Below are 19,558 nucleotides of genomic sequence, written 5' to 3'. Positions count from 1 at the left end.
CAAAAAGCGTGTATAATTGGGTTTCGCCTACCAAAAGAATACCCAGACCATAGACCTTGCATTTTGAATACCACAATCATTTCTAAAACACAATAAAAACGTGGTAAGTCATTCGGTGGCCTGGTTGTTTAATAAGATGATAGAATTCCTTAATTTAGAAGTGAATATATATATATACACACTGCAGACAAAGTGGATTTGTTTCGAATCTGTATCCATATCGAATTCTACGGATAAGCAGCAGATATAGGCAACTTCTGTTAACACCAAGGCCTAATTTTTGCAGCTATAGCTCGTTTAGAACCGATATTATACATACCTTTACACGAGGGACCAAAAGAATTGGTTGGAATTAAGTAACAAACATGACAAGTACCAGTGAAATGTCATTAATTTGCCCTGGGGTTGATCTTGTACACAACAAACTAAAATACAAAAATAGAATGTTATCTTCAATAACTTGGTGTCGCATTGACACTGTCAGATTCGTAGCCTTCTGCTTTTAGTGATTGACCTTTTACCCGCTTTCTTGGATCAGCTTTCCGAGGTGTATGTCGGATTTGCTTTTCATTCCTGAAAATAATAAGATACAATTTGCCATAAGAGAGCATAAATTAATACCCAGTTGCACCCTACCAAGAACTTATTCAGCAACCATTAATACACAAGGGGAAATGTAATGTTGCAGACGTACAAAACTTAAAATCTTGATATCATAGGCTTGGGTTAATAATAAAACCATCCGTATCTTAATCTTTTCAAATGTGGGTTCTTTTAGCAAAAGGGAGCCACATAGATGATTACTGCCTACTAGTTTTAACCATTCCTGGATGCTTATTCCTGTAAATACACCGATTGTTTCTACGGATAATTCTCACACTGAAGTGTATGTCAACAGTTCTTTAGCTGTTAGTCAAATATTATATCCTTGAATTTTAACAGTAAACAAGTTCTTAGTGATGATTATAATCAACAGCTAAAATGTTTTTAGTCTGCTTCTTCTACTTTATGTTATAAAATGTGTGAAAATATCATGGGAAAGGGAATTCTTCTATCCTTTAGGTTTTTATTAAGGGTTTTCAAGCCTTTCCAAGGAAATTTGTTCAGTTAATTTTTTAGTATTCTCCTAGGACCTTGAGACATTAGGGTGCGAGTAGTCTTTTAAAACCTCTACTGTTAATACCAACTTGAAAGCAACTTCGTTCTTTGACTTGGCTAAACGAAAGGCATCATTCATACAAACCCTGAGGTGGAAATGATGTTGAAGTCCTATATATGATGGGTACTAAGGTTGGTTGCTTACGACTGCAGGTATCAGTTAGGTACTAAAATAAGAAATTTATTGTTTTTCTAGCTCAGTGGGTATTAAGAGCTTGTCTGCTTAAAAGGAAGTAGGGGGTTCAACACCTCACTATGACAGCCCAAGGCAGGGTAGGTTAGAATTTATGACTAGCAAAGGGTGGGTGGGACCTAAGAGTAGCCCAGAAATCGAAGGAAGAGGGGGATGAGGATGGGGATTGGGAGGGGAGAAAGAGATGTCAGGGTCTGATTCAAGTAAGCAGAAATCCTGTTATTGGAGAACTAGTTAAAGAAATTGGATAAATTGGTGAGTAATAGGTGGTTCATGAGAGAGACCTTAGAGCAATCCATGACATTGATGATCCAGAAGAACATGGGAGATAATCTTGTTACTTACATTCGGACCTTCTTCTTCTCTTTGTATCTCATCATGGCATTTTCTCTGGCTTCTGAATGTGCACTCTCCAGATCAGATGAATCAAATGGAGGCCCTCGTGTTGTCGTAGGTGAAAGTCCACTATCGAGATAATCAGTACTACTGCTTTCTGGACTGAGTATTGAAACAGAGAATGACATAGCCGAAAAGGATGGTCGAATTGGGCAGTGAGAATTCACGCTTGTGGAGAAGTGATGAGCTTGGTCAGAAGGATCTGTGTCTTTGTCCACATGAGCTGACATAGTGACACAAACAGATGAAACCACCGAAGCAACCTGTCATCACAGATGAAAACAGAAAAAGGAAAACAAAATACAAAGTTAGAAATAGAAATCCCAATGACCCAAAAATCTACATTCTACAGTGACAGCAACAATGAACATTTAATTCCTGGAAAGCCTCAAGCTAAACACAGGTTCGAAGGAGAAGCAAAACTCACACCCAGAATTTGCCAAAATGCTAATACCAGGCTACATTGATGGCCTCTAGTCTAGGTGGACCATCTTACTCCCCATTTGATGGATTCAATCAAAGAATAGTCAGAAAGGTGAATATCACAGTCCAAACCAATTTTATCATCTAATTTTTGCTATTATTTCTACAGTGGAACAATTTATTGTTGGGTCACAACCTGGAGGGTTCATGATAAATGAGTGAGTTTAAGCATATAATAGCTTTTTACATTTAAACTGAATTATGCAACTTAATCTGAAGCACACAATCCAGTAGTGTCCTTACCTGTTTTAGATAAGCATCCACCTAAAAAAATTTCACCTTTAGCACTAGATACCGCTGAAGCACTCCCATGAAAAGCAACACTAAGGCTCTTCAGTGCATCCTATGTCCCTAGGTTTGAGAAATAATTGCAGAAGCCTAGACACTTGCCTTTGACAACACTGCTTGTGATAATACATTCATGCAAAGGTAGCGAAAAGCTTTTAGTAAATAAACAAGTAAAACAGCAAGAACTAATAGGAGCCTAAGCTACAACAGCATAAAGACTTGTTGTATACAGGTGACTCAGCATGATTTCAACCAGCAAGAAGTCACCACTGGGTCACTTTATCTATCAGAAAAAAAAAAAAAGAAGGAAAAACTTAAAAATTCTCAAGATCTTATAAAAAAGCACCATGAATGTTGTTGATTTAACCCGCTGAAGACTTTGTTAGAAGCACAGGGGGCTTTATAGGTAAAGCTTTAGGCTCCATATGGATCATGGAAAGAATGAGGGAAAGTAGGAGGGAAAAAATAAAAAAGAGGAAAAAGAGAAGGAAAGAAAAAGAGAAAGAAAAAAGTATAAACCCAAAACATTTTTTCTATTTTGCCTCTTCACTGTTCTTAGCCCTCTTTTATATAGGGAATAAGAATTTAAAAATGTAGAAGTTCATAAAAAGTTCTCATATTTTATTTCCCTTCGTACTTCCATAGAAAACCAAACAATGAGGTTCCTTCCCTTTTTTTTTCCCTAGTATTTTCCATGATCCAAATGGACCCTCAAAATAGATCCAGGACTTAAACCTCATCATAGGAAATGCCCGACTGGTCGTAAAATAAAATTAAATGAAACACTAAAATGAATAATTCTGCTTCATTTTACCAAGCGATCACCACAGGAGAAATTCATCTAGCTTCGCATTGAGCTTCAAACAAATGCAACACACTCGTGGATGTATTATTCCAAAACTGGAACAAATTTTCACTCATTTATCAATATCTGCCAATGTATCCACCATGGCAGTGCTTGATCTTGCCACACTATATTTCTCACACTCTGCTCTTCTCACTTGTTACTTGTAGTGCTTTGATTTATTGACCTAATAACATGTTCCCTTCATTTTCCCAGTATTTCCTGAGCTTCTTTTCAGGGAAGCAATCCATCCTACTGTATCAAAATTTTCAGCTTTCATGGTGAGATTGTAATAATTGCTAGAAACACTGAAATAAATTTGATACAAGTAGTGGTTCAAACCTCCATAACTCTTGTACAGCCATCATCCGATTTATCAAGGGATGTATCCTACTCCAAGGAGGAATACGTCACATCTTCAATGTCAACAGGTAATCTGGTTGGATCTTGATCACCCCCAAAGAGCTCTTCAAAGTTTTGAAACGTCAGATCAACATCAGGAATGTTAAAATCATCGAAGCAGTTAACATCCTCACAAACTCCAAGATCTTGCATATTTTGAGACCACAACTGCATAATCCAATTAGAGAAGATTTATATGGAACCTAACCATAATGAAGAAATAAACACAAAATTTCATATTTCCATAAAATGTTACATTTTCCATACATGAAACAAGCTTCATTTTTTTTTTCCCAATAATGCATTAAAAATATCATCTAATTTTGTTTACAGAACTATGTTGATAGATTGCATACTACCAAACTTTTCTTGTGAACCACAACTATTCTTTAATAGAGTATGCTAAGGGTAAAATGGTATCTCTAACAGTCCAACACTAAGTTTAGAATCTCATTCAAGTGAGGTATATGCTCATTGAAACAAGTTGGCCATAAATAAGCATTCTAAAATATTTGCATACTCTTGTTACAGCTAAAAATGCATCCTAGTCTCAAGAATCAGAAACAAGTCATACAACTTCAAGACATTCAGATTTATAATAAGCTAAAATGCAAGAAAACTGAACGGAGCCTTTGTCCCAACTATTGGGGATGACTACAGATTCCTGTTTCACTATTAAACCATTCAGTTTTCACTGTGCTATTAGTTGCAAACAAAATTTAAAATAATAACAATAATAATGTGCATTTCCAACTTCATAAATAAGACATTCTATCACAAAAAGACAAAGATTTCCTAGCATAACAATACTGTGGGTAAACAGTCTGAACAAATAAAATATGATTTATCACATCAATGAACAAACCTGGCTACTCTGAATTGGACTTTTGCATTGCCAGAAGGGGTCTCCATGCAAAGGGATTCCAACAGTTGAAGAAGATGATAACTGCTCCAGTTGAGAAAATGGTGAGGGAAAAGGCTCCACTTTCAGTTCCTGCTTAGGACTATCCATTTGCTGAAGATCAGAACAGATACCAAGCGAATTTTGTGAATGCTCATCAAGATCATCATCAAGCCTTTGTGAAGTGCTAAACTTAGATGAAGATATATCAATTTGTTCTTGGCCACGTATCAGAGATGATGTGTTTTTCCTGTCAGTGAGCTGTAGCCTTTTCAAATCAAGAATTTGCTGCAAAATAACAGATGTTTTTTGCTGCCCTTGTCCATTGTAAAATGCCTGTAGCATGAACAACCACAGTAATAAGCGATGCAACTAAATAGAGGTCTTTATATGCAAAATCTTTACAAAAGCCCCAGGAAAACCATGGAAGTCTATACTTTTGTCCACCAGCAATAACTCCAGATTGCCCTTAGCATGCTTAAGTGATTTTACTCCATTTTCTTTTCAGTTTGAAAATAGATTCAAGATTTATACCAAGAAAGTTAACAACCAAAATCCATCAACAGAAAAGGAGGTTGTTCTATTCAAAAACCTAACGAACAAAAAGAAAAACCAGAACCAAAACAAGGAAGGTATGATATGTAAACTAGGTTGAAAATCTGGTATAAATTTTGCCCTTGAAACCTATGTAATAAGGATGTAGATTTTTGCTATATCTGGAGAAGACTCTCATCATCATTCTCCATCACCAGGAGCAGCACACTGTCTTTTACCCAACTTATTTTAGCTGTTAGCTATCATTGTTCAGGTGGAAGCTTTAATACTTAACATATTAGTACAAGAACACAAGATAAAACAATCCGAGTACAAAGGTATATGAGGTTTGAACGTAGTTAGGCCAATCATGCCTATATCCATGGAAATATGGGACTAAAACATCTCATATTTCCCTGTTTCTTGTATCTAAACCCTGAACTGTGAGTTCTCCCTCCACCAGATGTCTTCCACTCTTTCTCACATCTCTATTTACCATATATAATCTTCACAAATACATCTTCATTTCATAACTTTTTTCCCTCATAACTTAGAACACTTACGGAAATATTCATAATATCCAACACTCTTTATCCATGTTGAGATCATAACTGCAATATAAAAATGGAATATTTTCAAACAGAGAGCAGAAAAAGATTAACCTATTCAGGTTGGTGTATAAAATACATTATCATTACAAATTAATTAATCAAAAGATATCAGACAAATCAATTTCAAAACCAGTCCAATTTGCTCCTGAAAGTGACAAGAATATATTTAAACTGCTCTGACATGAAATTTACCATAGGACCTTATTTCTTTTATGGTTCTCAAGCAGCACTAGTGTTTCTTGTTGTCTATATTTAAACTACAAAGAATTCTTGGAGGAGTATTACTAAAATCATGTCCACGAAGAAAGTAACTTTAAACAAAGAATGAAAACAACAGTTTTAATTTTCTTAATATTAGCAAATACCAAACAAAAGTTCACATTTTCATAAAAGGAAAATATCTAACAGGTAACGATAAAGCAAGTACAGGATGTAAAATTGTCTCAGAAATCCACTACTAACTCCCTATCAGCGAGAAAAAAAAAATTGACAATCTTTAGTTTTATGAGGGTCAATTCAGTTTTTTTTGCAGAAAGTAGAAGTCATCTGTAGTGATCAACATGAGATATTGATCATTCATCTAACTAAATTTCAGACTACACAAAATTATATGGACCGAAGACACATGTTTTCCAGTTGAACCTTTAATTATCCCAAGTTACTATTTTCTTTAAAGCATCATTCAATAACCTACTCTGATCATATAACCGTCTTTGGAAAAACTAAATAATACGTTCAGTATTCGGATTAATAAAAGTTTGTATCAGTATAAAAAATAATTCTAGATCATGCATTTTATGTTTTCAAATTTCTATTGAGTTCTCTTATGCAGCTGCTCAACTCTTAGACCTTGAGGGCTACCCAATACACCTGGTGGGTATGAATGAGTATCAAAAGTATATCAAGTAGTGAACCATTTGGAGAAAATATTTAAATTATCATGATTATGGAAGATAATCCTTTTATCAAATTCATCAGAGGCACGTATTTTAAAATATTTTATTTCTTATTGCTTTATAATTTTTGGGTTAGGAGTCAATAGAAGCAACATATCATTATCAATTTGTTTAAATAATTTCTTCTTTGTGATTTGAAAATGGAATAAAGAATTGACTATTCAAACATCAACTCAATGGGATGCTGCATAAGTACATAGAAAACCTATGTAAGCAAAAGATACATACATACAGAAACTTATTCATAACTCCAAACTTTCAGCATATGAAAAGTAAGAAAATATTGAAAAAAAAAAAATAGTGGACATGTACATCTTTAATTTATCCCTGTGCATCTCACGTATTACTCAAATGCAGTTTGTATGGACTTCATAAGCTTTTCCAAATGTATCACCACTTTTTCTGTGGTTGAACCCCTAAAATTGTCAATTGAAAAGATCATCAATGTTATATACCAGCAGAATAACATGCTGAATCAGATCAATAATGCCAATTAAGAGAACTGTTGAATATCAAAGATGACAATTAATGAACTAGACAGTTACCAATTCAGATAAGTCCTGCCTACCTTACTTTGTTGTGTGCTCGATCCCACCTCAGATTCTGCACCAAATATTGAAATTGAGGAGTTTAGTTCAAAAGCCAATGAAGAGACTCCATCTTGTTGGCAAGAATGTCTTGAAAAGCTTGAATTTCTCACACCTTGCTCCAGAGGACCACATGAAGTAGAAACAAACTGATCTCGAGGAGCAACAGTTTCCATTTCGTTCAATTCAAACCCCCACAATGCCACAAAATCCTTAGCAGATGGGCATCCCACATAACTTCTAATCGCCCGTCTATGATGTTGTGAAGAAACTTCATGCAAGCTCCGGTCACAATTACGACACAAAAACACCCGGTGATCTAAACATCGAAGAGAAGTTGGGCGGCATTTGCATGATTCACATAGTAGGGTTCGAGGATGCCGGTTGGAAAGTGCATTTGCTGAGTGAACCTTTGCATCACATGAAAGGCAAAGCAGTGCTGCATCTGCCTTACAGTAAACAACTGGCCTCAAAGATGTGCAAAATTCACAAATTTTCTCCATTACCTTATTTCCTAACCATAAAAGAACCCCAAGGTTCCAATAGCATTTGAATACTGAGTTTCAATTACTTCTTGAACCCAGATTCCATAGCATTAAAGTTTCAGTTCCTTAAGAAATCATGATTCTTCTTTGTTTCTACTCCAATCCCAAAAAACACCTAGTCATAGAAAAATTTAAATTCAGATTCAACTTCAACCACCAAAATAATGATCAAGCCTTAACATTATAAATTTAATATGAAATCGGCATACTAGAACCTATCAAATGGACGACGCCAGCCAGTCCTCTTTGTATTTCTTCAGCTATCAACTTAGAAGATCTCACCACGGAAAAACTCAGTCGGAAATCCCGAATCTTCCTCTTTAGTTTCCCAAAATTGAAAAACTCAACCAAATTAAACTAGATGGTTGTAGAGTCTCCTGTTATCCTTTCTCAGCAACCAAAAGGCGTTTAAGTCTGTGTGGTTGCTGAGAAATAATAGGAAAAGATATAGGAAATTCGGAATTTCCTAGGGGGTTCCAAGATTTCCTTCTTTATTGCATGTGATTTCTCGGAAACCAAACGGAACAATTCACAAGTAGATGCATAGTTCATTTGAGCTCAGAAACATTTGAAGTTCACGATCAACCGTGATTTAAATTCATGAACAAGAAGCAGTAGAGGAACAAGAATAAACGCACCTGTCAACCGCGTTTGGTTGCCAAGAAAATATAAGTAGTTTAAGTGTTTGTGTATACTTGGAAAGCCCTAACACTAGTTATGGAGGCGTGGCCATAGAGAAGAGGGCTTGGAGCAGAGCCTTCCTCTGGAGAATCAGCTGAGTCTGAGCTTCTTCAGTTCTTCTCTCTTCTATCCGCTGTTTCCGTCTCTCTATCTTTACCTTTTTGATCTGACGTGGTCATTTCTGGGCAGGGGGCTTCTTACGTGGACTCCGACGCGTGGCAAAAGTGGGCCCGCCGACGTTATCTGTGTGCATGTGAAGTTTGTCATGTGATCCTAAAGTTTAGCCACTCAATCCAGTGGGAGCTTGCCGCGTGGTTGATGATGGAGCGACAACAGCTAGGCCATTGTGAGACAAAATCACCTGGTGTCAGGACCATGGTAGCTGCCGCATTTTCAATTTATAAACTTAAATCTCAATGAGAACTGAGAACCGATAAGGCAGACCATGAGAAGACTAAAACGTTACCAGTCATTCGTAGAAACGTAAATAAATACATATTAAAGGTTCATGTCCTGATCCAAGTGCAAGTCCGAGTTTCGTAAAACTTAATTGATTTAATAACTTAATTTAAATTATTAAATAAATTAAATATGTTTGATAAAATAATTTAATAATATAACTTAAAATAAAATATAATTTAAAATAATAAATAAAGATAATTAGCTTTTCTTAAATCTAATTTTTTACTTTCATTTACCTCAGTTACCTTTATAAGCTTCTTTGTTATTTCACGACATTGTTACTTGACTTCATTTGTCCTAATTATAATTTATGAGAATAAATATGTTAATTTGATGATTTAAAATAATTTATAAGTTAATTTTATTAAATAATCTTAATACTTAAAGTAAGAATTAAATAATAATTTTAAATCAATAACTTAAATTATAATTTAACTTAAAATTGATTTAAGTTATTAAGTAATAGATATTAAATTTTACCAAACACCCCTTAAATGAAAATCAATAAAATTGATCGGTCTAACCATCATTTGAAAATTTTCAATAATTGTAAAAGGTTGGTATAATTTTAAAATTTTGAAAATCAAATTTATTAAAAAATGAACTAAATCAAGATTCCAAAGACTTTCATATATTATAATTTTTTATTTTTCAATGTTGGATGAGTTTTTTAATATGAACTAAATCAAGATTCCAAGACTTTCATATATTATAATTTTTTATTTTTCAATGTTGGATGAGTTTTTTAATATTTGCTATTATATATATATATATATATATTTCATATTAAAATAATTAATTATTATTATATTATAATCAAATTAATTTTTAAATATATTTTTAATATTTTAAACTTCTAACGCAAGTTAAATTGAATTGGACTAAATGCATACATTAACTTGCATCTAATTCATCATTTAAATCGAATCAAATAAACTATAAACAAGCTTGATTTGGTTCCGTTTTTCTATTACTAAAAGATTGATTTGATTTTAATTTAAATAGAAATCGACCATGTTAGTTGGACTAATTTTTCTTCAAACTACGACAAAATCATACCTTTTTACACCCATAATCTTAATATCCAAAATCGTGATAGGAAGGTGGTTTACAGAGTCTGAAGATTGGCTTGTAATTATCAAGTTAGGTAACAAAGTTATGATAAAACTTCTTAAAAATGATACTTTTGAGACCAAGAAAAATTATTAGTAGGATTATTGATTTATAATGAATAAATAATTTATTAATTTCTCGGTAAATGAATATTTAGTAGTTTAAAGAGATAATCATATTTCTATTACATCTCTTGTAAACGAAAAATATATATTAGAAGTAGTGTATGCGTTGAAAAAGATTAAGAATGAAATTGAGTTTTTTTTTTATGTATAAGAAAGCGCATATTTTGAGAAAAAGTTAAATTGAGAAAATATAAATAGTGAAAAGTGACTGGATTTTGTATTTTATTTGATATTTTTTCATCAATTATTAATTTATATTTCCTAGAATTTTTATTTTTATTTTAAAAAAATATTGTTTTATATATTCATAGTACATTTTATATATTTTTTTTTCTCGAAGTGTTTTTAGCAAAACTAAAAAAATGTTTTTGAAATAATCATTGATGAAGAATCCGTTTGATGGTAATTTTGGGAATATTTTTAATCTTTTTAACACTTAAATTTTTTTTTATTCAAATATTAAAAAGGATAAAAAATACTTTCTATAATCAATGTTAAATATTATAAGAGTGATTTATCACTGATTTTAGAAAATAATTTTAGACTTTTTAACACTTGTATGATAAAAAATTTCAAATATTAGAAATATTATGAATGTTTTTTAAAATTACTATTAAACGGAATATATATATATATATATATATATATATATATATATATTTTAAAGCACTATAAGTGATTCTTTAATGATCTAGAGTGCGTTTAATAATGATTTTAAAAAACATTTATAATGTTTCTAATATTTAAATGATTAAAAAAAAAAGTTTTCTAAAATCACATTCAAACTAGTTTTAAAAGTGTTTTATAAATTTTATTAAATACTTCAATTTTAGTCAAAAAAAATATTTTTAAGGCTAAAAATATTTTTAAAAAATACCGTGAAGCAAGCTCATGGTAAGATTATTAATTGAGTATATTAAACCAAATTGAGATTAGAAAATTTATTGTTTAAATAAGTTAATTAATTTATCTAATATTTATTCATCATTGTATGTATATGTAAGACTATAAGTTACTTGTGTCACGCATTGGTGTTTCTCACTTGCGAGAATATGTTATAAGGTAAAAAAAAAATGAATAAAGAGCATATCATCTCAATTGAATATGATTATTAATTTAATACATTAAATCAAATTAATATTAGAAAATTTTATTATTTAAGTTCATTAATTTATCAAATATTTATTTATCCAAATTTCACTGTATGTGTAGTAGGACTATAAATTACTTGTGTCATTTTTTGATGTGTCTCACTTGTATAAATATGTTATAAAAAATTATTATTACTTCACTTTAATTTTTTTATATTTATCCTTTTAATTTTAGTTGTTTTTATTTTAAAATATTAAAAATATGAATTTATTTAAAGTTTTCTAAAATATAAAAAATAGCAAAGTTATAATGTTTTATAAATTAAAATTAATTTGATAAAATAAATTATTAATATAATTTTTAATTATTTTAATTATTTAAATAAATTAATATCAATAACAAAAAATTATGACAATAAATTTATGATAAAATTTTAAAAATTAAATTTCAAATAAAATATTTTATATAAATTCATTTAATTTTTTTATCTATAATGTAATAAAACATGTTTTAAAGGAATTTAAGATGATTTTTTCTAAAAAAAAATTGATAAATATTATTCTTGACCATATTTACAGCAATTATATTTACAAAACAACTTTACTATATATATATTTTTATTTATTTTATGATTTTTGTTTTTGTCAAAATATGTAATATTTTATATTTTACTAATATTTCTGATATATTTTCATCCTGGAACAAAACTATCAAAATTCAAGACGTGCTTTTCTCATCTATGGCGCATGTGCTCGTGTGGGCACAAAAGCAGCAATTCTTTGTTCACACTGCAATGACCATGAGAAACAGGGGAATACTACAGTTTTGAGTTTAAACGATACCTTAGGGCAGCAATCACGTCCAGCACTCGCACATGGTGCCACCCACTACCTCTGAATTTAGACGATACCTTGTTACTCTACTACTCTTTTGAGTGCCGTAAACAACATTTTCCTCAAGCCCATCGCTGCCACAACCGAGTCAAAGCTGCATTTTGGGTGCTTCAAGCTAACACCTCCAACCAACTGGAAGTGGGCACCCACCATTTACTTCAGCCTCTAGAAAGCCCAGGCACGAAAAGGAACAATGGAAGACATCCTCCTCATCAAAAAGGGAAAATAATCTTTCGCAGGCAAAATTGATTGATTTTCCAAGTACTAGAAAAAAATGAGAAATAAAAGAAAAACATTTGATCTCCCTGCAGGACAAAATTGATTGATTTCATTTCAGCATTTTCTCAAGGTACATGCATGTTCTTGAATATATTTATTCTAGCTCCAATCTGGACTTTGGGTTCAGCAAATATACAATGACACCCACGTCTAATTTAAATCAAGAAGCAGAAATCCATGATGTCTGTACAAACAACTATAAGTTAATGGTCCTGTCCATAAACAATTTTAGCAACATATAGTTACATGAGGACATAAGCATGGGAGAATTGTTTTTTGTTCCGAAACCCACTTTCTTATGATTAAGCAACTTATAAGCTTATAATAGTTACTGTTGTTGCCTAGAAAATCCCAAAATTTTGCATGGCACAGCAACTGAGGGCCAAAAAGTTGGGAAAATGGCGAGCTCCAAAAGAGCAACACAAGTTGATTATGGAGCCACAGCTGAAGCAAAAGACCTGCGTCAAAGAAGCAGCGATTAGAGAAAATCAAAGAGGAAGTTAATGCAAACAGCCATTAAAAAACAAGAAAAAATGAAAATTAAACTGACAATCAGGTGGCAAAGTGAGGAGAGAATTAAAATAATAATAGAGATTGAGTGTACATGGAGTTGCTCTCTTTCTCCCCCATGCACGCTAATAGAGATCTGCATGATAATTTCTAGCATTATCATGCTTCCACCATCCCCTCCCTCTTGTCCACCCGTGTCATGGCATCACTAAACATGCCAAAATGTCTGTGAAATCACTTCTAAACTATCCACCTATTTACATCCCTTGCTCTGACTTTCTTTGCCGGTACATTAGACCTGAGTCATTGTTCCAATTACCCATGATTATTTGGCTCATAGTATAAGAAAACCTATTTTCAATGAGATTCATGTCACAAACTAATGAAAGTTTGATTAAGATTATAACAGAACAATTTGAAAGCCTTCAGGAAGCTTTTGGATAATATTTGTGACCCTCAGAAATATTTTTTTCTAGGGAAATGCACCTTCAAATGTTCTCTTGACATTTGCATATGTAAGCAGAATATGTTATAACATCTTTGCCAAGTGATCTTCACATTTGCAATTTTTTTCAACCCCGGTGTGTGCATATATATATATAGGGAGAGAGAGAGAGAGAGAGTCTTTAATCCATTAATTTACCATTACCACAACTTGATTATGATGCATGCCCTTAATCAAGTTACACCTCGAACATCAAATTTCCACGGCAGTTTAAAACTGTTAAATTCCTAAGCAACCCTCAAAATGCTAGTCCTGTGTTTGCTTCTGCTTAAGTTATTCACTGAGACCACATCATAGATAAGGCGCAAATTTGTTTTGAAAAACAAGCTCAAAAAATACCCCTGATGTGAGCCTACTGTAACGTACATTCTGGTCCCACCATTTTTTACACAATCCATCACATAAGCCTTAAGTTGCATATATTTTATGTTGGTTCTCCTAAAACCACATAAAAATGGTTTTTGTAGTTAAAGTAAACAGTTCAAATTTTTTCTCTCAAATAGAATTAAATATGTTGTAACTCGGGGACCTTTCCTTTACAAAGACAATGTTTTGAAATATGGGAAATTTGAAGCTAGCAATGGTTATAATGTTAAGAACTAATTCTGTTTGCAGAATCTAGAGAACAGTGATAGGAAAGCTGGGACATGAGAGTGATAAGTAGTCTATTTTTTATTGGCAGGTTTCCCCTTTTTTTGGGTACATGGAACTAAACCTCGAATATCCCCCATATCCACCACAACAGTACAAACGCTTGCCACCTATCCCAAGGGCTGACAATTACCCTATTAAATTAACATCCTTAAGAAATAAGATTTCTATCTTCAGGTTTCACCATTCAGGAATTACTTCTTTTTTTATGTGAGTATTTGTTTCATTTGGAAAAGAGCATGATGAATGGGGAGCCCCTAAGCTATGAAAAAATTTTCATCTTAAAGATTCACTGTGTCACCTGCCAACTCTATGCCTCAGTGTCTGTTGTGCGCAAATGAGTTTTAGGATTATAAGACACTAAAAGTTCCAAATTCCACTTTTGGCAAGATTCACTATGTTTAAAGCAGCAACTGTTACAACCATATCACAAATATGACATAACCTAAGGATACCCATAGTAAGATCCATCCAATATGAACACATTCACTTACATGCATCAAAATTAACCAGTAGCCAAAATAGGATCACAAGCATCTGCCACAATTTCAGAACCACAGAAAGGGAAACTAGAGGTTTGCTGCTAAAGTTGATCTTTTACCTCAGTTAGCTTGATTTAATGTGCACTTCAACAATGTCATTGTCCTCCATCCCAAGCTCATCAGGAGTTGCTGTGGGACTAATTTTATCCCCATCAAAACAAAAAATTAAGCTTTTCAGGTCAAGCTTAAGTTTATCCGCGTACATCTTAAAAAGCCGCTCAAACTTGTCATCCTACAAAGATGGAGTAACTCTTAATGACATCAAACATACAGTTTATGTCAAATAAAAAAAAATTACTACAAAATAATAGTATAAAATTGGATCACAAAATATGCACAAAGGAAAAGAGATGCATATATTTAATTTGACTAGAAAGAAAAAAAAAATTGAGATGCATTTGGTATTCACATTCAGTTACATGGCACTTGCATAAAGAATTATATAAAATGCTGGGATACACATGAAAGCCCAACTCAAGACCTCCACATGCTTCTTGCTTGGATCATAAAAAAACTAGGGTATCATTAGCAAATAAAAGAAGAGACACTGCCCCGCCCTCGCCTCCTCTCCCACTAGCCATGATACCCTTAAGATAGCCCCCCCTTGTAAAGCCCTTTTCAATATACAAGACAGCGACCCCGTTGCCAAAATGAAGAGGAAAGGAGAAAGATGATCTCCCTGTCTTAAGCCTCTAAAATTTTTGGAAAAAGCCTAATGGGGAACCATCATTAAACAAGATCGACAAAATGAGCTTAAGAAATACACCACCTCATCCAACTAACCCACTTAACCCCATCTTTTCTATGATTGCTAATAAGAAGCCCAATTCACATGATCATACGCCTTTTCAATATCCATCTTGCAAAAAATGCCACCCTTTGCACTTTTTAGTCTTGAGTCTAAGGCCTCATTTGCTATAAGGACAACATCCAAAATTTGCCTACCTTCAACAAGGCGTGTTAGGAATTTGAAATCACTTTCCCCATCACTGTTTTCAATCTATTTTCCAAAACTTTAGTTAGAAGATTGTAAAAACTCCCCACTTAGCTTATAAGACGAAAATCCTTCAAATCATTTGTTCCCCCTTTCTTAGGTATGAGAACAATAAAGGTGGAATTTAAAGTTCTCTTGAAATGGCCCGAATCATGAAATTCAGCAAAAAAAAAGCCCATTATATGTCCCAACAAAATTGCCAAAAAGCCAAAGTGAACCCATCCGGTCCATGGGCTTTATCCCCACTCAAACTAGAGAGTGTAGTCTGGATCTCTTCCTTAGAAAAAGCATCCTCGAGGAGCCCTGCCTTAACACTGTCCACAAAGGAGAATGACAATTCAGAAATGCTCAATCTCCAGTCCCATGTCTCTGAAAAAATATTCTGGAATGCATTAACCACCCCCTTCTTTATCTCTGTTTCCTCAGTCAATTTCCTACCATCCACTGTAATAGAAAATAAAAAATTCCTTCTCCGGATGTAGCCATCTTATGAAAGAACTTTGAGTTTTTACCACCTTCTTTCAACCACAATTCTCTTGACTTTTGCCTCCAAGAGATCTCTTCCATGACTACCCACTTGCTGAAGTACTCCACTACGCATCTTCTAGCCTCGGAATCCTCTAACGAGAGACCACAGTCTCTTTTTTTGGCATCCCAAAAACCAATCCAATTGAGAACGATGTTTTTATTCAAGGAGACATTCCCTATCACCTCTCTATTCCAAACTTTCAAATCCTACTTCAGAGCCTTTAATTTAGTAGCAAGAATGTGACTGCAAGATCCCTTGAAATTATAGCTTGTCCACCGATTCCTGACCAAGTCTTTGAACCCCTCCACTTTCAACCACATATTTTCGAAGTGAAAAGGAGTTTTTCTGCCTCTGATCCTTCCTTCATCCAACAAAATAGAGGCAATCCAATCACTCTCACCCACACTTCACTAGCACAAGCCTCATCCTTAAAATAGCCAACTTCTGACCCTCACTTGTCAGTCCGCAATCTTTTCCCCTTGTAAAAAATGTTCCCCATATGTCATACCCTTTCAACTTTAAACCATTCTTAAAACTCAAACACGATGAGAGAACCTCCCAATAAAATCGGTCGAAGATTTCTTTTCAATCTCCAAAATTCACTAGCCCTAGATTTCAAAGAGCCCACATCCAACATCTGGTCTAGAAAACCTCCTCAACCTCCTCCATCTGAATCCAAATTGCCTCACTCACCTTCCTCTTACCTTTAATCACTACCTATGCAAAAGAAACACACTTTGGCAGGACTTCACCTCCACTCTCCTCCACTCATTGTAAATCCACCTTGGGGGCCGCCTAAGGCCTGGGCAAGGAACAACTCTAATGCTCCTCAACTTGGTGGCTAGGGTCTTCCATCTCCCTAGAAGATCCTTACCTTACGGGAATACTAAGGAGAACCTTTTCTCCTTTGTTAACAAAACTGAGCATATCAAGAATCTATTGACATTGTTGCTATGTAGCACCAACTTGTAGCCATTTCCTCCTTCAAACCACACCATCTTGAAGGGCTTTTTGGACTTCCTTGCATAGCAAGGTTCAACCCCCATCCAACAACCAACCTTTAGTGGAAAATTTCTTGAACTAACTTTGTTGAACCTCCTTTCTTATATCAAAATAGCCAAACTAGCCAACAATTTAGGACATGCATCGGCAAATAGATGCATACAAATCATAGAGAGAAAACTTTTATAAACTTTCTGAGCAAAAGTATACCATATATATGCGAAATTGCTTGAGGCCATCCTTGTCCTGGATAGAAATAACTATTTTAGCTCTCTCACAAGGAGGCTTGGATGGTTGGCTTGCAACACTTTCAACAGAAGACTGTAATGAACTGCCAAGTTCTCTTTTTGCAGACTCTTCCACAGTTCGCAGCACATCTTTGGCTGATTCAGCAAATAACAGCAACTCCTGCTTCTTTAACCTGCATGCAGGGAACACATTTAATCAGCAAAAGTGAGAGTAAAATATCAGGAGGAAAACCAAATTCAAAGAAACAAAAAAGGTAAATAGCATTAGGACAACATTATTGAACTACAATTTGGCAAGCCAAAGGGGTTTTGATAAATTATGGACCAATTGACCAATAGTTACCATTTCAATACCCATAGTAGCAGGACCACATCTATCATCTTCCATGAGATTACAATGTATAAAATCTTTCTCACCACATGTCACAAGATACTCATAGCTTAGTCCTCTCAAGTTACATGGCTAGAGGTTACAGAAAATGGTCTCAAAAATAAAAATAAATTAAAAACTCGCTGACATATTTTTTTCCCCCCTTTTTTTCCTTTTGTATAGGCTGAATCTATCAGATTATATACATAGGACACTTGTCCCTATTGATGGTTAGTGTGTTAGAAAATTTTAACACAACACTCATGTCCATCTGTGTCCAATACTTACCTTTATGTCTGTCAAATTTGTGCATAGCAAATAAGTGTGATACCTAGTTGGTGTGCACTTTACTTCAGTAAATTCTTGTAGGGGCACTTTAGACACCTATGCCATGTCAAGCTAATGAAGGAATCATAACAGCTTTCTGTAAGAATGCTGCAAATGTAATTACAGGGCACCCATGATAAGCTTTTAACTGTTTATGCCAATGATCAGATACAAAGAGCTTCCAGCTGGTCAATAGATTAGTAAGTTTACAAGGGGCGAGTGGAGAAGGCCTATATTGTAAAGCAATTCTTAATCATAGGAAGATATCCCATAGATGGCTTACTTAAAGAGACACAAACAATAATTACTCCTCATGTTTCAATAAGTTACATCCCTGCCATCATATATATTCCAAGACTCAATTTGAGTGGTTGCTTAATGCCATTCAGCAATTTTTTATATTATATTCCATACAAGGCCTACATTATGCAGAGTTACATTCCTGCCATTTTCTCTATACCAAGAAGCATATTTGTGTGATTGCTACATGCAATTTAGTATTCTCTATATTGTATTCCAGATAAGGAACAATTTGTGAATACCTGAGCTGCTTTAGAGTCGAATCCTCACCAAGCTGGTTTTGCACATCGACAGAAAGCTTGGGAGGTGGAGGTAGCCAATCTTCTTCCTCGTTTTCTTTGCAATCAATCACCTGTGTAACATTCTCGTTCTTCTCTTCCTTTTCAACCAAATTCCCCAATTAATACACAATATATCTTAAATAAAAAATAAAAAATAAAAAACCACGCCCACAAACACTCAGGTACACACACATGCAAAATCCATGAAAGCAACCCCATTCTCAAGTACCATCTCCACTCAAATGAGTCAAATTCAATTCAAAGTAAGAGACGTCAGAAAACGCGCACATGCGTACATCCATGCACACATAAATATACAAAGAGAGAGATCTTACAGAAGAATTGGAAAGCTTTTTTCGTTTAGGGGTCAGATTCGGGGATGAATCTGAATCATCGTCTGCCCATAAAGAAGGAAAGTCACAGAGAAAGAAACGAAGAGAAATACAAAGAGAGAGTGGGTGTTAAACTGACCGTCGAGGGGTACGAAATTGAAAGGCTGGACTCGACTGTAATCGAAAAGCGGTTCAAGTTCCTCTGTTGATTTCTCCTGCAAAAATCACAATTCCAGTTAGACACTCAAACCCTAGATATTCAAACTTCAAAATTCCACCCACTTAAGACCACCAGCGCCGGAGAGACACCCACCATCTTCCACTTCTCTCTCTCTATCTCCCTTCCTCTCTTTCTCTCTCCCTCTCTTTCTGTCTCTCTCTTCCCCTTCATTCGTAGACTCCACGGCTCCCTCTATTTCTAAAT

General features: G+C 34.1%; 3 protein-coding genes across 16 annotated transcripts; all 3 read right to left on the bottom strand.

Moving 5' to 3' along the window:
- Positions 1 to 260: 260 nt before the first annotated feature.
- On the bottom strand, positions 261 to 8,809 carry LOC100256160 (putative zinc finger protein At1g68190). Of its 10 annotated transcripts, none has more exons than XR_009466244.1 (7): positions 8,537 to 8,809; positions 7,335 to 8,013; positions 4,630 to 5,001; positions 3,705 to 3,932; positions 3,333 to 3,617; positions 1,697 to 2,010; positions 261 to 573 (listed from the first exon to the last, which is right to left on the bottom strand). XR_009466244.1 is itself a non-coding variant. In XM_059738684.1 (6 exons), exons 2-5 carry the CDS (start codon positions 7,854 to 7,856, stop codon positions 3,753 to 3,755), a joined length of 975 nt encoding a protein of 324 aa, XP_059594667.1. In that variant the 5' UTR covers positions 7,857 to 8,013; positions 8,537 to 8,809; the 3' UTR covers positions 1,574 to 2,010; positions 3,705 to 3,752. The 10 variants fall into 10 exon arrangements, 2 of the variants coding, with proteins under 2 accessions (XP_059594667.1, XP_059594663.1); XR_009466254.1 differs by having other exon boundaries at positions 3,333 to 3,932; positions 7,335 to 7,369; positions 7,469 to 8,013; XR_009466253.1 differs by lacking the exon at positions 3,333 to 3,617 and having other exon boundaries at positions 1,636 to 2,010; positions 7,335 to 7,369; positions 7,469 to 8,013.
- On the bottom strand, positions 453 to 2,542 carry LOC109123405 (putative zinc finger protein CONSTANS-LIKE 11). Its single transcript, XM_019222993.1, has 3 exons — positions 2,510 to 2,542; positions 1,697 to 2,010; positions 453 to 573 (listed from the first exon to the last, which is right to left on the bottom strand). The coding sequence occupies exons 1-3, from the start codon at positions 2,540 to 2,542 to the stop codon at positions 453 to 455; spliced, it is 468 nt and encodes a 155-aa protein (XP_019078538.1).
- Positions 8,810 to 12,574: 3,765 nt separating the features above from the next.
- On the bottom strand, positions 12,575 to 19,558 carry LOC100264466 (uncharacterized). Of its 5 annotated transcripts, none has more exons than XR_788036.3 (8): positions 19,448 to 19,558; positions 19,274 to 19,349; positions 19,138 to 19,199; positions 18,764 to 18,900; positions 17,487 to 17,697; positions 14,811 to 14,983; positions 13,148 to 13,351; positions 12,575 to 13,001 (listed from the first exon to the last, which is right to left on the bottom strand). XR_788036.3 is itself a non-coding variant. In XM_059738675.1 (7 exons), the coding sequence occupies exons 1-6, from the start codon at positions 19,523 to 19,525 to the stop codon at positions 14,816 to 14,818; spliced, it is 732 nt and encodes a 243-aa protein (XP_059594658.1). In that variant the 5' UTR covers positions 19,526 to 19,558; the 3' UTR covers positions 12,575 to 13,351; positions 14,811 to 14,815. The 5 variants fall into 5 exon arrangements, 3 of the variants coding, with proteins under 3 accessions (XP_059594658.1, XP_002283125.2, XP_010663376.1); XR_009466242.1 differs by having other exon boundaries at positions 19,138 to 19,187; XM_059738675.1 differs by having other exon boundaries at positions 12,575 to 13,351.

The sequence above is a fragment of the Vitis vinifera genome, chromosome 1 (genome assembly GCF_030704535.1).
Source record: "Vitis vinifera cultivar Pinot Noir 40024 chromosome 1, ASM3070453v1".
Lineage (NCBI taxonomy): Eukaryota > Viridiplantae > Streptophyta > Magnoliopsida > Vitales > Vitaceae > Vitis > Vitis vinifera.
Note: the sequence above shows the minus strand (reverse complement) of the source record. Positions and strands in the feature narration are given on the sequence as shown.

Bases quoted from the DNA above. Each gene is read 5' to 3' on its own strand.
- LOC109123405 (XM_019222993.1), bottom strand. From the start codon at position 2,542: ATGGGAGTGCTTCAGCGGTATCTAGTGCTAAAG. The intron at 2,011-2,509 runs GTGAAATTTTTT...CTGTGATGACAG, and splicing joins AGCGGTATCTAGTGCTAAAG to GTTGCTTCGGTGGTTTCATC. The intron at 574-1,696 runs GTAAGTAACAAG...TATTATTTTCAG, and splicing joins GAGAAGAAGAAGGTCCGAAT to GAATGAAAAGCAAATCCGAC.
- LOC100264466 (XM_059738675.1), bottom strand. From the start codon at position 19,525: ATGAAGGGGAAGAGAGAGACAGAAAGAGAGGGAGAGAGAAAGAGAGGA. The intron at 19,200-19,273 runs GTCAGTTTAACA...CTTTATGGGCAG, and splicing joins CAATTTCGTACCCCTCGACG to ACGATGATTCAGATTCATCC. The intron at 17,698-18,763 runs GTATTCACAAAT...CCCTGCATGCAG, and splicing joins TCGACTCTAAAGCAGCTCAG to GTTAAAGAAGCAGGAGTTGC.
- LOC100256160 (XM_059738680.1), bottom strand. From the start codon at position 7,856: ATGGAGAAAATTTGTGAATTTTGCACATCTTTGAGGCCAGTTGTTTAC. The intron at 5,002-7,334 runs GTAGGCAGGACT...TTCATGCTACAG, and splicing joins CGAGCACACAACAAAGTAAG to GCATTTTACAATGGACAAGG. The intron at 3,933-4,629 runs GTTTGTTCATTG...TGGATTATGCAG, and splicing joins GTCCAATTCAGAGTAGCCAG to TTGTGGTCTCAAAATATGCA.